This window comes from Saimiri boliviensis, chromosome 15, assembly GCF_048565385.1.
Source record: "Saimiri boliviensis isolate mSaiBol1 chromosome 15, mSaiBol1.pri, whole genome shotgun sequence".
Classification (NCBI taxonomy): domain Eukaryota; kingdom Metazoa; phylum Chordata; class Mammalia; order Primates; family Cebidae; genus Saimiri; species Saimiri boliviensis.
Genome location: NC_133463.1, coordinates 27,097,379 through 27,111,160, shown reverse-complemented (window position 1 = coordinate 27,111,160; position 13,782 = coordinate 27,097,379). Strand labels below are relative to the sequence as shown.

At 38.5% G+C, this 13,782-nt stretch overlaps 1 protein-coding gene across 9 annotated transcripts in view; it reads left to right on the top strand.

The window, feature by feature from the left end:
* The window catches only part of VPS13B (vacuolar protein sorting 13 homolog B), an 805,060-nt gene that overhangs the window by 734,382 nt on the left and 56,896 nt on the right, over nt 1-13,782 (top strand). For all 9 annotated transcript variants that reach the window (XM_074386816.1, XM_074386811.1, XM_074386814.1 and 6 more), the window contains one exon: nt 6,116-6,271. In XM_074386816.1, the coding sequence (XP_074242917.1) occupies nt 6,116-6,271 (156 nt within the window). The remainder of the gene's footprint in view (nt 1-6,115; nt 6,272-13,782) is intronic.

Below are 13,782 nucleotides of genomic sequence, written 5' to 3'. Positions count from 1 at the left end.
TTCTTTCCTCCTAAATATATTCTCCCTTTGGACAAAACTGTGGGTGGTCCTCAGAGCTGATCCCCAATTCCCTGATCAGTAATTTTGTTTAAAGTTTTATTTTGTATAGAAAAAAAAAAATGAGTTGAAAGCTGTATATGCTTCCATCTGAGGTCTTCAGCAGGAAAACTATGAATTTAGTCTGGCTGCCAGCGCAGCACTGGGGGTCTGCTGGAAAAAAAGAACATGTAGCCTCTTGGGACCTTCCATCGAGTGTGGCCACTGTAGAACCTGCCTTATTGCTTAGTTTTAGTTGTCATCAAAAACTTCCAACAAGAATGGTTCCTGTTTGACTTTTCCCCCCAGTGGAAAAATATTAGACACTGTCTAAGTAGACCAAAGAGACTGAAAAGCCTGGATAGACTGAATGATGGTAGAGAAATTAAGGAAGGAAAATCTTAATAGAAAAGAAGTGGAAAGAAAATTCCCAAATTGATAAAAGAACATAAAAATGCCTTGAGCTTCAGGCAGAAGGAATAGTTATTTTTTTGTGTGAAGCCCACTGGTTTCCTCTACCCTGTATTTCTAGCCCACATCGCCCCTCATCCTGACCCCTGCAGTCTTCCTGCCTCTCCACGTCCTCTCACTCTTTGTCAGCACATTGCTTGCCTGTTGGGAAGGTATCAGTGACTCTCCACTAATTCCTGCGTAGAGTTCAAATACCTTAGTTTAGTAAATCAGTGCCAGCCACAATCTAAATCTTTGTATTTAAACTTATCCCCCAACCCATTTTTCCATATTCCCTTTTCTCTGGCCAGTTGGGATGATTAACCTTGTCCTGAGCATGCGTACTACTTTGCATATCTCACATTGTCTTTTTGGTATGGGAAGGAACTGTCATCTTTGCCAGTTGAAATCCTACCCAAACTCTGAGACCCAGCTGCTTCCTGATGTTTTCTTAATCACAGCAACCTGAAACAGGCCCATCCTTATCTGGACTACTATGTGACTGCTCCTCTCCTTTCCTGACTGCCTCGTGTTAGTTATTTGTTCTTGCCTTATTTTCCCTGTAAGATCATAAGCTCCTTGTTGGGCAGAGAGCACATCTCTTCCTCTGTATTTCCTCCATAGTGCCTAGCATATTGCCTTCCTTATAGTACTTGAGTAATGAAAATGTATTGGGTGATGACTGATTTTATGCTTCCTTCTGTATAGAAATAAAAATAGGTATGTAAGAATTTGTTACTAAATGGAGACTTACAGTACCTATAGCAGTGAAATTTAGTCAGTGGGTCCAACAATAACAAAACCTCTCACCTTAACTAGGTGTCTGTGGGTATCTGAGTACTCAATGCCCTCCAGTACCCAAATCAATGCCACGGGTTCCCAGGCAGGGTTGATTACACCATTGGAAGGAGGACTGAAGTACCGCTAGGCCTCCTGAATTTCTTTTTGTTGATTTCTCTCTTAAGAATGTAGTTCTTTCCTAATGAATTATATGCATCTAATTGCTAATGATATTTAGATGTTTTTTAACAGTAGACCAAACATTACAAATGTTCCATTGGTGATGCATGTGAGAAGTATTACAAATGTTTTTCTCCCACTTAATTTTCCTGTGTGAACTAAATCTAAACATATCTGAATTTTCATAATTCAAAGAAAATATCTGTGCCAACATTCTGAGAACAAATAGCTGCCAAGCAAAACCTGACAGCATATTCCTTGGTGACATTTAGTCCTTTAAAGCTGTGTGCACAGAGTGAGCAGCGATCTAAAACTGAGCTCATATGCAAATATGAACATTCCTCAATTAAAATTACATTGTGTGCATTTAAACTTTCTCGAGAGTCTATGAAATGTTCAGGAAAAATATAGCTGAGCTTAATCTTAGGTACCTTGCCTCTTTTTTTTTTTTGGTCATTTCCAGCTACTAGTCTGTCCAAAGAAAACAACTTTCTTTTTTTGTTGTTGTTGAAGGAAGCCCTAGAAAAGAAGAATAATGAAGACTTTGGGAGAGAGGTAGTTGCTAGAGTTGGATCTTCAATAAGGCAGGACACAAGTGTGGTTAGAAACTTTCAGCTTTGTGAGGGAAGTGAGTGCTCAGTTGCCCATAAAGAAACATTTGTAGGGAGGAAACCAGAGGTTGAAGGATTTTGTGCCCAAGGGCTTCTTTTTTTTTTTTTTTTTCTAGGAAGGGTAGTGGAGGGCATGGTGGAGCGGGGGAGGTGGGGATGGTTAATGGGTACAAAACAATAGAATGAATGAATAAACCTTAGTATTTGTTTTTTTGTTTTGTTTTGTTTTGTTTTTCGTTTTTTTATGAGAAAAAGAATAAAGAAGAGGAAAAAAGAGGAAGAGGAAGAGAGAATGGGGGTATTGCTTTATTGCCCGGGCTAGAATGCAGTCTAAATATGGGTATGCCTATAATTGTCCTTAATAATGGAGATATAAAAGAAAATGAGGGAAGAGAATAACAAACGAGGAGCCAACCAACATTTCATTTAAACTTCTAAGTTGATATGATGTGGTACTGGTAAGAGTGTATATTTTGTATATTTAAAGTGGAGAGTTCGAGTTCTATAAATGTTAATTACATTTACTTGTTCCAGATCTGAGTTCAAGTCCTGGATATCGTTGTTAATTTTCTGTCTCATCAATCTGTCTAATATTAATGTTGAAGTCGCCCACTATTATTATGTGGGAGTCTAAGTCTCTTTATAAGTCTTGTATGTCTGCGTATTCCTGTATTGGGTGCGTATATATTTAGGATCTTTAGCTCTTCTTGTTGCATTGATCCTTTTATCATTATATAATGTCCTTCTTTGCTTCTTTTGATCTTTGTTGCTTAATTGTAACTTCTGCTTTTTATTTATTTATTTTAGCTCTCTGGTTGGTTGGTAAATCCTTCTCCATCTCTTGTTTTGAGTCTTTGTGTATCCTTGAATGTGAGATGGGTCTGGATACAGCATACTGATGGGTTCTAGTTTTTTATTCAAATTGCCCGTCTGTCTTTGGATTGGGGGATTTAGTCAATTTAAATTTAGAATTAATAATAATATATGTGAGTTTAATACTGCCATTTAATATTAGCTGGCTATTTTGCCCATTAGTTGATGTAAATTCTTCATTATATTGATGCTCTTTTTGGTATTTTTTTAGAAAGGCTGATACTGTTTGTTCCTTTCTATGTGTAGTGGTTCTTTTAGAAGCTCTTGTAAAGCAGACCTGGTGGTGATGAAATCTCTGAGTGCTTGCTTATTCACAAAAAGCTTTATTTTTCCTTCACTTGTGAAGCTTAGTTTGGCTGGATGTGAAATTCTGGGTTGAAAGTTCTTTTCTTTAAGGATGTTGAATATTGGTCCCCACTCTCTTCTGCCTTGTAGGGTTTCTGCTGAGAGATCTGCTGTTAAGTCTGATAGGCTTCCCTTTGTGGGTAACCTGACCTTTCTCTCTGGCTGCCCTTAGTATTTTCTCCTTCATTTCAACCCTGGTGAATCTGACGATTATGTGCCTTGGAGTTGCTCTTCTTGAAGAATACCTCTGTGGTGTTCTCTGTATTACCTGGAGTTGAATATTATCCTGCCTTACTAGGTTGGGAAAATTTTCCTGAATAATGTCCTGAAGCGTATTTTCCAGCTTGGATTCATTCTCTTCGTCACATTCAGGTACACCAATCAAGCGTAGATTAGGTCTTTTCACATAGTCCCATATTTCTTGAAGACTTTGCTCGTTCCTTTTTATCCTTTTTTCTCTAATCTTGTCTTCTAGTTTTATTTCATTGAGTTGGTCTTCGACCTCTGATATCCTTTCTTCTGCTTGATCAATTCAGCTGTTAAAACTTGTGCATACTTCACGAAGTTCTCGTATTGTGTTTTTCAGCTCCATCAATTCACTTATTTTCCTCTCTAAATTGTGTATTCTTGTTAACATTTCGTCAAACCTTTTTTGAAAGTTCTTAGTTTCTTTGGATTGGGTTAGAACAAGTTCTTTTAATTCACAGAAGTTTCTCATTGTCCACATTTTGAAGCCTGCTTCTGTAATTGGAACACACTCGTTCTCCATCAAGCCTTGTTCCGTTGCTGATGAGGAACTGTGATGCCCCTGCGGAGGGAGAGGCGTTCTGATCTTGGGTATTCTCAGCCTTTTTTGGCTGTTTGCTTCCCTTCGTTATAAATTTATCCATCTGTGTTCTTTGTATTTACCGTCTTTGTAATTGGGTTTCTGAGTGGACGTCCAACTTATTGATTCTCAGCGCCGAAATCTGAGCAACCCACTGCACCGACTAAATCAGCGGCGTTAAGATTGATGGTGCTTTTCTGACTCTGCACCAAGAACCGACACTCTGAGGCGCTGGCAAAACCGCCTCGCTGGTCACAAGAGTCGCGCTGGTGACCCGTGGGGCTCCTCCGCTGGGAATCTCCTAGTGCGTGAGCAACAAGAATTCATGTGAAGGTGTGGCATCCTCTCGTTCTTTGCACTTTCACTGGGAGCTACAATCCCAAGCTGCTAGTGATCAGCCATCTCGGATCAGGGCTCGAAAACAACTTTCTTATTTCTTTTAGTTTTGTGTGTACCCTGAGCTTGATTCCCAATTGCTGCTATAAAAAAAATGAAATGATTCAAACACTGCTATTTTTCTTTTTTCTCTATTACTAATATTTAAACATCAAAGATATGCTGGTACTTTTATGTTGTAGAGAATATATAAGGCCATATTTTCCCTAAAAGTATTTGCTATCCACGGGTGTGTGTGGGTGTGCTTGCACATGTGTGTTTTCTTAGCTGTTAGCCTTATTTAGAAGTCACCTAACTGACAGCCTTTTACTATCACAGGATCACTGGCAGTGTGGCGGAAGAACTGGAGTGTGGCCATATTAGCAAGGAGATGAGTTAGGAGATTTTTTTTTTTTAAATAGTGTATTCAGATTTTTTTTTAAAAGTCCTGTCTTAACATCAAAAACGTATGTTGTGATGACCTTGGGAAATTTTTAAATTTAAGCATGTTATCACGACTCCTAAGACTGAAACTAAAAATAATCTGCTTCCACCAAGATGTTTAATATTATGGCAATTTCCATGCAAATCCTTAATGTATTTATTATAAGGGCCTTTTATGACAGTCTTACAGGATGTTTCCAAAGTTTTATTCTGTTTGCTAATTGTGAGTTTTTCATGAGATTTACCTTGAGTTAGCTCTGTTTAAAAATTATATGTGATGTGAAGGAAATCTTTAAATTGTTTGCATATGATATAAATATATTTTTCTTAAAATGTCAGTTTTCTTTCCTTGTACTTAAAAATCATAGAACATTGTTTTCATTTAAACCTGTTTCCTAAAGAAGTACTAATTATTATATAGTTTTGGGGATACCCATGTAGTTAAACTGATTTTCTTAGCTGTAGTTAGTGGGTAAGAGTAGAAATGGGACATATTTGAATGGCCACAAAACAAAACCAAATATGACCAGATGTGGCAATGCTACAGGAATAAATATAAGTATGTATCAGGAAACTCAATTGGTAAAAGTTGCAATAAGTATATAACTAAAAAATATAACAGACACATCATATCTTACATTTTAAATGTTGAGGGCATTTCTAATTTGACATATCTGTGATCTCAGAAGGAGCGTATATTAAATGAATTGCATCTTCAAATTGCTATTTTGTTCTTTATCAGAAGAAAAAATAAGGTATGGCAATTAACGGTTAAAAAAACAAACAAAACAAAAACACAAACCAAATTTAGCTTTAATTATTGTCCAGCCATACGAAGGAATAAACTATCAGCCAATACCAAGGTTCTTTGATCTCACATTTCAGCCTTTTTGTCCTCCAGATGAGTGAAATGGTCTTTTCTCAAATGTTCAGCAGGCCTTTTACCATTTGATAGGACAGTTATTTTTAAGAAGGTTTAAAATGTGATCTGAAAAACCACATTGACTCTATGTGGCATATTTGCTATTCTTAGCCTGGTGGAATAAGCTGGACGTGGATGAATAATGCAGGTTAGAAAGAAAACAGATGCTGAATATTACAAATGGAAAGGTTTTCCAGCAATGAGACTTTCATTTTAGGACTAGATTTTTGTTGGCATGCTTGGCATTATGACGATTATTGTTTTTCCCTCCAGCTGTTACACATCTGTATTGAAGGTTGGGGCAACTGGCGTTGGTCGGAGCCTTTCAGTGTGGACCATGCCGGGACTTTTATTAGAACAATTCAGTACAAGGGTCGAACTGCTTCTCTCATCATCAAGGTTCAGCAACTCAATGGAGTACAAAAACAGGTACGTTTCTTTGTGTTCATGACCCAGACACTCTTAATTATTCAGTGTAATGGAGATGAGACCTAAATGAAAATAATTAATAACTTTTTAAAAATCACAGTGGTTATGCCTAGTTATACTTACTACTACCATGCATGTGAGCACTTAATAAATGCTTGTCTAAGATCCTGACAATGATGATGGCTTCAAACCCTTTGTCCCACTTTTACAAGAGCTGCTAACGAGCAGTAAAATTTACTGATTTTAGTTTCACCTCTTCTCCCTGTCACCACCTACCTTCTGGTGGAGGTGCTAATGAGCTGTGAAATAGCCAAAAGTCCTTTATTGAGAAGGAAAAGCAGCAAAGAGTGGTGAGAACCCTGGATAATCCACCAGCGGATAACCAAGAGTTGGTTCTCATGCATGTGAGAATGATCTGTAAAGAAGTGCTGTGATGTTCTCCCATGACAGAGTGGGCCTGGGTCTCCAGCAAGCCTTTCTTTTCCTAGGAGTTAATATTAACTGCAGTAAAAATTCACTGCAGCCTAACTCTTGGCATATAAAACCTTAGCTCTCAGCACATATTTTTACGTATTTTATAAAACTTCCTTTTGGCTGTTTTTGAAGTTCTAAGACTGTAAAGGGGAAAAAAGTATCTGACACTTTTTTTGTGTTCTTACGATGTGAAATGTGGTTTCTAAAAGATGTTTTTCAAGCATGGAGCATATGACAAGAGTAGAAAGAAAAAAAGGAAGTATTAAAATCTGAAAACTGGCTTCACTGCACACATAATAACTGGGTTTGTCATAAGAGTTTCAACATATACATCTAAGAGCTTATGTGAACTGAGGACATGATAGAAACAGCACTTAGTCCCTGGAAAAGGGAAGCTTCCCCTTTGGAGCAGCAGAGGCTGTTCTGTTGGTGCATGCCAAGGAGGAAGCAGGAAGCTCCTAGAGAGATGAACAGTAGGACCCACACCATATGCATTCTTGGTCTGCACCTAATCAAGGAGCTGGACTTGATGATCTTCTTATTGTGGGCCACAGAAATAAAAAGAACTGTAGCAGAGGAGTCTCAGAAAAGACGCATGGAAGATTCTTCCCAATTAACTGAGCATTCCTCAGAATACTTATTGATTGCCTACAGTGGAACAAGGTAAAATGGAAAACACCAAGTATGTGATACAACCTTTGCTTTTAAATTGCAATTTTATGTAAGCCCAACAGTGTATACAACTGACAGTAAGTATAAAGGGAATTTAGAGGTTTCACTGAGAAGATATGATTTGAACTGGGCTTTGGAAAATATGTAGAATTTGGAATAAGACAGCATTCCAAGTAGACTGTATAGCATAAATAAAGAGGCAAACATGGGACAAATGAGTCTTACTGAAGGATTCCTGTGGGGACGGGCCTACTAGTGTGAGCACTGAGCCAAAGAGTCATAAGAACAAGAAGTGTCACTAACTCCCATCTGCTCTCCGAACATTCTTACGTGAATTTGCTCTCAGTTACTATCTGCCCAGTAAGTATATACTGGTTTTCTGATTCTGTCACTCATGGTCTTTCAAGAATGTCTTATCCACCTTCTCATTCAATATCATTCTGAGAAAAGGTCATCCAGCCTCTTTGAATAGTTCAGCTGACATGAGGTGCATTCCCTCACACAACCAGCCCTTTCTGTTGTTGGCTACTACCAGCTAAGTTTTTTCCCTAATTTCAAACCAAAAATCTTTCACCTTTCTACCACCTTTCTAGAACTATGAGGCATATGCAACAAGCACAAAACTTGTGAGAACTCCACAATCACCTCTCCTCTACATTATGGCCTTTCAAAAACATAAGGGAAGCTAGCATGTTTCCCTTTGGTTTCCTTCTCTCTAGGCCTTCTCGAATTTGAGTTTGCATCAAGAATCCCCTGGAGGGCTTGTTAAAACACAGATTGCTGGGTCCCAACCCCAGAGTTTCAGATTGGGTGTGGCCTGTAATTTGCATTTCTCACAAGTTCCCAGGTGCTGCCAATGCTGCTGGTTTGGGACCACAGTTTGACTACCATAGCTCCAGTCTAAACTTTCCCAGGTGGCTCAGCTCTTTTTAGTGCGGCTGCTGGAACATTTTCCAGTTACTGAAATGGCAGGGTCTCTCCATACAGAAATTGTTTTAATGGTATGTCCTGGTAGCTAAGATCATAGGCAACTTGACTCTGTCCCCTTGCTAGCTGTGTGATCTTCAGCAAGTCATTTAAACTTTGTGAATCAATTTCCTGATCTGTAAAATGGGGATAGTAATAGTGCCTTCCTCAAGAAGTTAGTGTGAGGATTAATTGAGTTTGTTTATATAAAATGCTTACAACGTGCCTGCCCTCCTGCCATAGCCCAAAACACCGTACTTACAATTATTCTAATGAAATATTATTAGGCATGAGTAACACTAGTTGGACTTTTTTGTGTTATAACAATAGTGCCTCATTCTTTTATACATACTATGTATTTTCAAGAAACAATGTTAGCTTTCAGGGATAAATTAATATATACAGTGTTCCTGGACAGATATTACACATTGCAACAGTATAGCTACCAAATGTCATAAAAGTTGGTTGTTTGAAAAATACATTTCTAAAAAATTCTTATAGTTTTACCTCTCCTCTCCCCGCTCATGCACTCAGATACACACACCCACAAGCAAAACTGTTAAACGTCTTTTTTAATTGGATGTAATTTTTGCTGTCAGGGTAGTTTAGCGTTCAGATTTGCTCTGGTACATCAGAGACATAGGATTTCCTCATTGGCACAGTTAGGAAGGAAGAAGGGAACCAAGCTTCAGAAGAGGTTTGTGGATTCTTGCCTCCCTCACATCTTGGCTTCTTTCCTTCTACCCCACCTGGGCCTGGAAATTTGCAATAAACTGCAGCTGCCTAATTACCAAGGCCCATTTGGGGAGGTGAGTGTATGTAGATCCCTGATGTACCTTAACCACTCTGAGTGTATGCAGATCTGAGATGTACCTTATTGCCCCTGGATAATAGAGAATTGCTAAAGCTCTTTTTTAACATTGATGTTGGGTTTTCTGTGCTTTGTCTTTCCTGTACCCCTTTGATTTCCCCCAAGTGAATGAAAATTGACCACAGAAAGTTTCCGTGGGAACTTTGTATGTTCTGCAACTACTCATGTACACCTATTTGCTTCCATGTTTCCCATCCTTTTGTTGAAGAAACCTTTACTACTCTGAAATCTCAAATGTACATATGTATGTATGTATAATGGTGTCTTTATACACATACTTTTAATCATGGTTAAGATATCATTTTCCAGTGCATCTGGTGCTCTGGAGTTATTCTTTAATATCACTATTCTTCTTGGCACTGATCTAATAAGAGTTCTGAAACCTGCTAAGTAAAATCATATGTGGAAATCTTCAATACACATCTTTGTGGCTTTGGGGAAGGAGGGGAATTAGTGTGAAACCTGGAAATGTGTACTAAAGAGAAACTGTGCATTAAAAAAAATTAAGTAGCTGTCTTCAACTGATAAATTAATCTTGAAATTCTAACCATAATTTTCAAAATAAAGGCATTGTAAGTTTTGCCACTTTGAAGAAAAGCAGATATAGCTGTCCTGAACCTGGCCCCAGAGCAACCATGAAAGCACACGACTCCACTGAGTGGCCATTTTTGGATTTTCCTTCATCTAAAGTAGCCTTCCCTCCCTGGCCAGTTTTAAGAATTTTCTTTTTATCAAATTTGAAAGCCTATTTAACAGGCTTTTTAGTTGAAAATGAGACTATAAAAAATCCACCAAGAGGATCTTTGTCTTTAAACAAAGTGAGTCCCAGATGGTTGTAGAGATTCTGTGGTTTCTGTGAGAGACAGCAAAATTCTCTTCTAAATCTCCTGGGGTCCAAAGGTTCTGAAGCAAGAGCCATGTGCATATATTACCAGGCCTGGGCACATCAAGAATAACAGTTAAATACTGCTTCAGAGTTTTCAAATGTTTATTTAAAGTTAGGCAATGCTATGGCATCATAAGACTTATCATGAGTGTCTAGTAACCCCTAGAATATGTTAAAGAAAAGTGTGCTTCCTAACTTAGGACCATAGTTCAGTTGACTTTTATGGTTTGTTATTGTGAAAGCATAGTTTTAAAAGATTATAATGGCTGGAGTATCTAGGGGAAATATAACAGTTAAGCACAGCTTGGCTTTACAGATGTCCTCCTTCTAAAGAAAATTCAAATAAGCAGATAGTTGAGAAATAAATGTTTCAGAAAAAAAGCTAAACCTCCCCATTCAAATAATGCAAATTAAAACAATAGAGACATTTAATTTTTGGTTCCTCGATCTAGCAGGTTTCTTTTAGTTAAGTAATAGTTTAGCCCAGTGTAGTGGCTCATGCCTATGATCCCAGCACTTTTGGAAGCTGAGGCAGGAGAATCATTTGAGCTCAGGGATTCAAGACTAGCCTGGTCAACATAGCGAGACCCCATCTCTACACAAAATAGAATAAATTAGCCATGCATGGTGGCATGTGCCTGTATCCAGGCTACTCGTGAGGCAAGAGGATCCCTTGAGCCCAGGAGTTCAAGGCTGCAGTAAGCTGAAATCTTGCCACTGCACTCCATGCTGGGTGATAGAGCAAGACCCCCATCTAAAAATAGTGATAATGATAATAGTTCATTTGTAAATAGTTATTCATAATTATTTGTGTAAATAATAGTTCACTAAAATTGATGGCTACAGAGAACTCTTAGTGGCATAGAAAAATATATCAATTAGGATGCTTTCAGTTTGAAGTTACAAAATATGTTTGTTAATCTTCATAGCAAGTTAATGAGGCAGATACTGTTCTTTCTGTTTTATGTTTATTGTTTCACATAACAAGGAGGAAGAAGACTGGTTCAATATTGGCTAACTAAGCAGCTCAGTGTTGTATTTGCTTCTCTGTCATTCTCTTAGATTTGCCTGCCTGGTCTCGGATGGCAGTAAAAGCTGTATACATCCTCTCATAACAGCTTCTGTGACAGAAAAGAGAGGCTTCTCTTCCCAAATTGTCTCCCTTATTATCAAGCAGTAGTATCTTTCCCAGAGCCTTTTACCAGTCTTCCCTTCTCATATTATCGGCCAAAATCGAGTTCCATGTTTACTCTAATCAATGGCAAAAGGAGAATGGAATTAACAGAATTGGCTTATACCAATCATAATACAGCCACTGGGGGCCAAAGGAGGTGTTTACCTTCCCTGAGTTTTTGCTGCCGTTTGATACCTAACCAAATCAAATGAGGGTTTTTAAAATAAGAGGAAAGGAGAAAACAGCTGTTGGGAAGGGAAGCAATGGTGTGTGGCATATTTATGTTATAATGAGCAGCCTTTATTTTCTCTTTTATAGTTAATAAGTTTTCTTAATGAGTAGATATTAATTTTATGAGAGACAGACTATTAGGGTAATAATCAACAGACTCTGATATTTGATAACACCAAGCAAGTTATTAAATATCTCTGTGCATACATTTTCTCTCTGTTAAGATGGGGAGTCATAGTAGCAGCACCTACTTTATAAGGTTGCTATGAGAATGTGTTCTCCAGAAAAACAGCACTAATGAGGGGATGTGTGTGTGCACATGCATGGGTGTGTGGAAAAAGAATGATTTATTATAAATTGACTCATGATTATGAAACATGTGACATAATCTTAGAGAAGTCCCAAGATCTGCAGTCAGCAAGCTGCATACCCAGGAGAGCCAACGTGTAGCTCCCATCTGAGTGCAAAGGCCTGAGAACCAAAAGAGACAATGGTGTAAGTACCAGTCCAAAATCTGGCAAGTTCAAGACCCGAAAAGAGCTGATGCTTCATTCCAAGTCCAAAGGCCAGAAACGACCAATGCCCTAGCTCAAGCAGTAAGGCAAAATGAGTTTCTTTTTACTTCACCTCTTCCTTCTATTAGGTCTTCATTTGGTTAGATGATACCCATCCATGTTGGGGAGGACAATCTGCCTTACTTGGTCTACCACTTCAAATGTTCATCTCACTCAGAAACACCCTCACAGACACACCCAGAATAATGTTTGACTAAATGTCTGGTCATACCATGACCAGTCAAGTTGACATAATAAAATTAAACATCCTATGTTTAGACCTGTACATATATATTGTGTGTGTGTGTGTGTGTGTGTGTGTGTGTGTGTGTGTGTGTGTCTTTGTATGTTATAATCTGGAAAAATATTACAGATAGGAAATTCAGTATACAAAAGTCCCATTTTCTCCAATTATGGTGAATATTCATATTATAGAAGGATTTGCTTTCTGAAAGAATTCACCATATTAAATTTTGCATTACCTTTCCAATTTCAACCAATTTAAGGAAACATTTGTCTTGATGTTTTTTGTAGAGACAGAGTCTTGCTCTGTCACCAAGGATGGAATACAGTGGTGCAATTATAGTTCACTGCAATTATAGTTCACAGCCTTAGACTCCTGGGCTCTTATGATACTCCTGCCTCAGCCTCCCAGGTAGCTGGGACTACAGGCATATACCACCATACCTAGCTAATGTTTAAATTTTTTGTGTAGATAGGATCTTGCCATGTTCCCCAGGCTGGTCTCAAACTTTTAATCTTGGCCTCACAAAGCACTGGGACATAAGTCTTCATACCAGCCCCCATTTCTTTTTTTTTTTTTTTTTTTTTTTTTTTGAGTTGGAATTTCACTCTTGTTGCCCAGGCTGGAGTGCAGTGGTGCGATCTTGGCTCACTGCAGCCTCCACCTCCCAGGTTCAAGTGATTATCCTGCCTCAGCCTCCCGAGTAGCTGGGATTACAGGCATGTGCCACCTCACCCAGCTAATTTTGTATTTTTAGTAGAGATGAGGTTTCACCATGTTGGCCAGGCTGGTCTCAAACTCCCAACCTCAGGTGATCTGCCGACCCCTGCCTCCCGAAGTGCTGGGATTATAGGCGTGAGCCACCGCGCCTGGCCAAGGCTCCCATTTCTTAATACCTACTATGAACTATACTCTTACCTGGATGTAAAGCTGAATAAACCATAGGTTTAGTGGATAATTATGTGTGTTTATAAAGATAAAACTTATCCAGTATAGGCTGTCACAATAGTTCATACTTGTAATCTCAGCATTTTGGGAAGCTGGGGTGTGAAGATTACTTGAGCCCTGGAGTTTGCGACCAGTCTAGGCAACATTGTAAAACCCCATCCTACAAAAAAACACGAAAATTAGCCAGGTGGGGTGATGCATTCCCTGTAGACCCAGCTACTCAAGAGGCTGAGATAGGAGGATTGCTTGAGCCTGGTAAACAGACTGCATTTGAGCTGTGATCATGCCACTTCACTCCAGTCTGGGTGAAAGAGCAAGACCCTGTCTAAAAAAAACTAACTAAACTGAATAAAATTTTTAAAAATTAGATGTCTGTGTTAAAGATTATTTGTATTATCTGTTTATAGAGAGATTTCTTACTGGGCAAGAGTGCAATAAACCCTTGAAAATCAACTTCAAGGAACAGATTGATCACAATTGCCCTCTCAGTT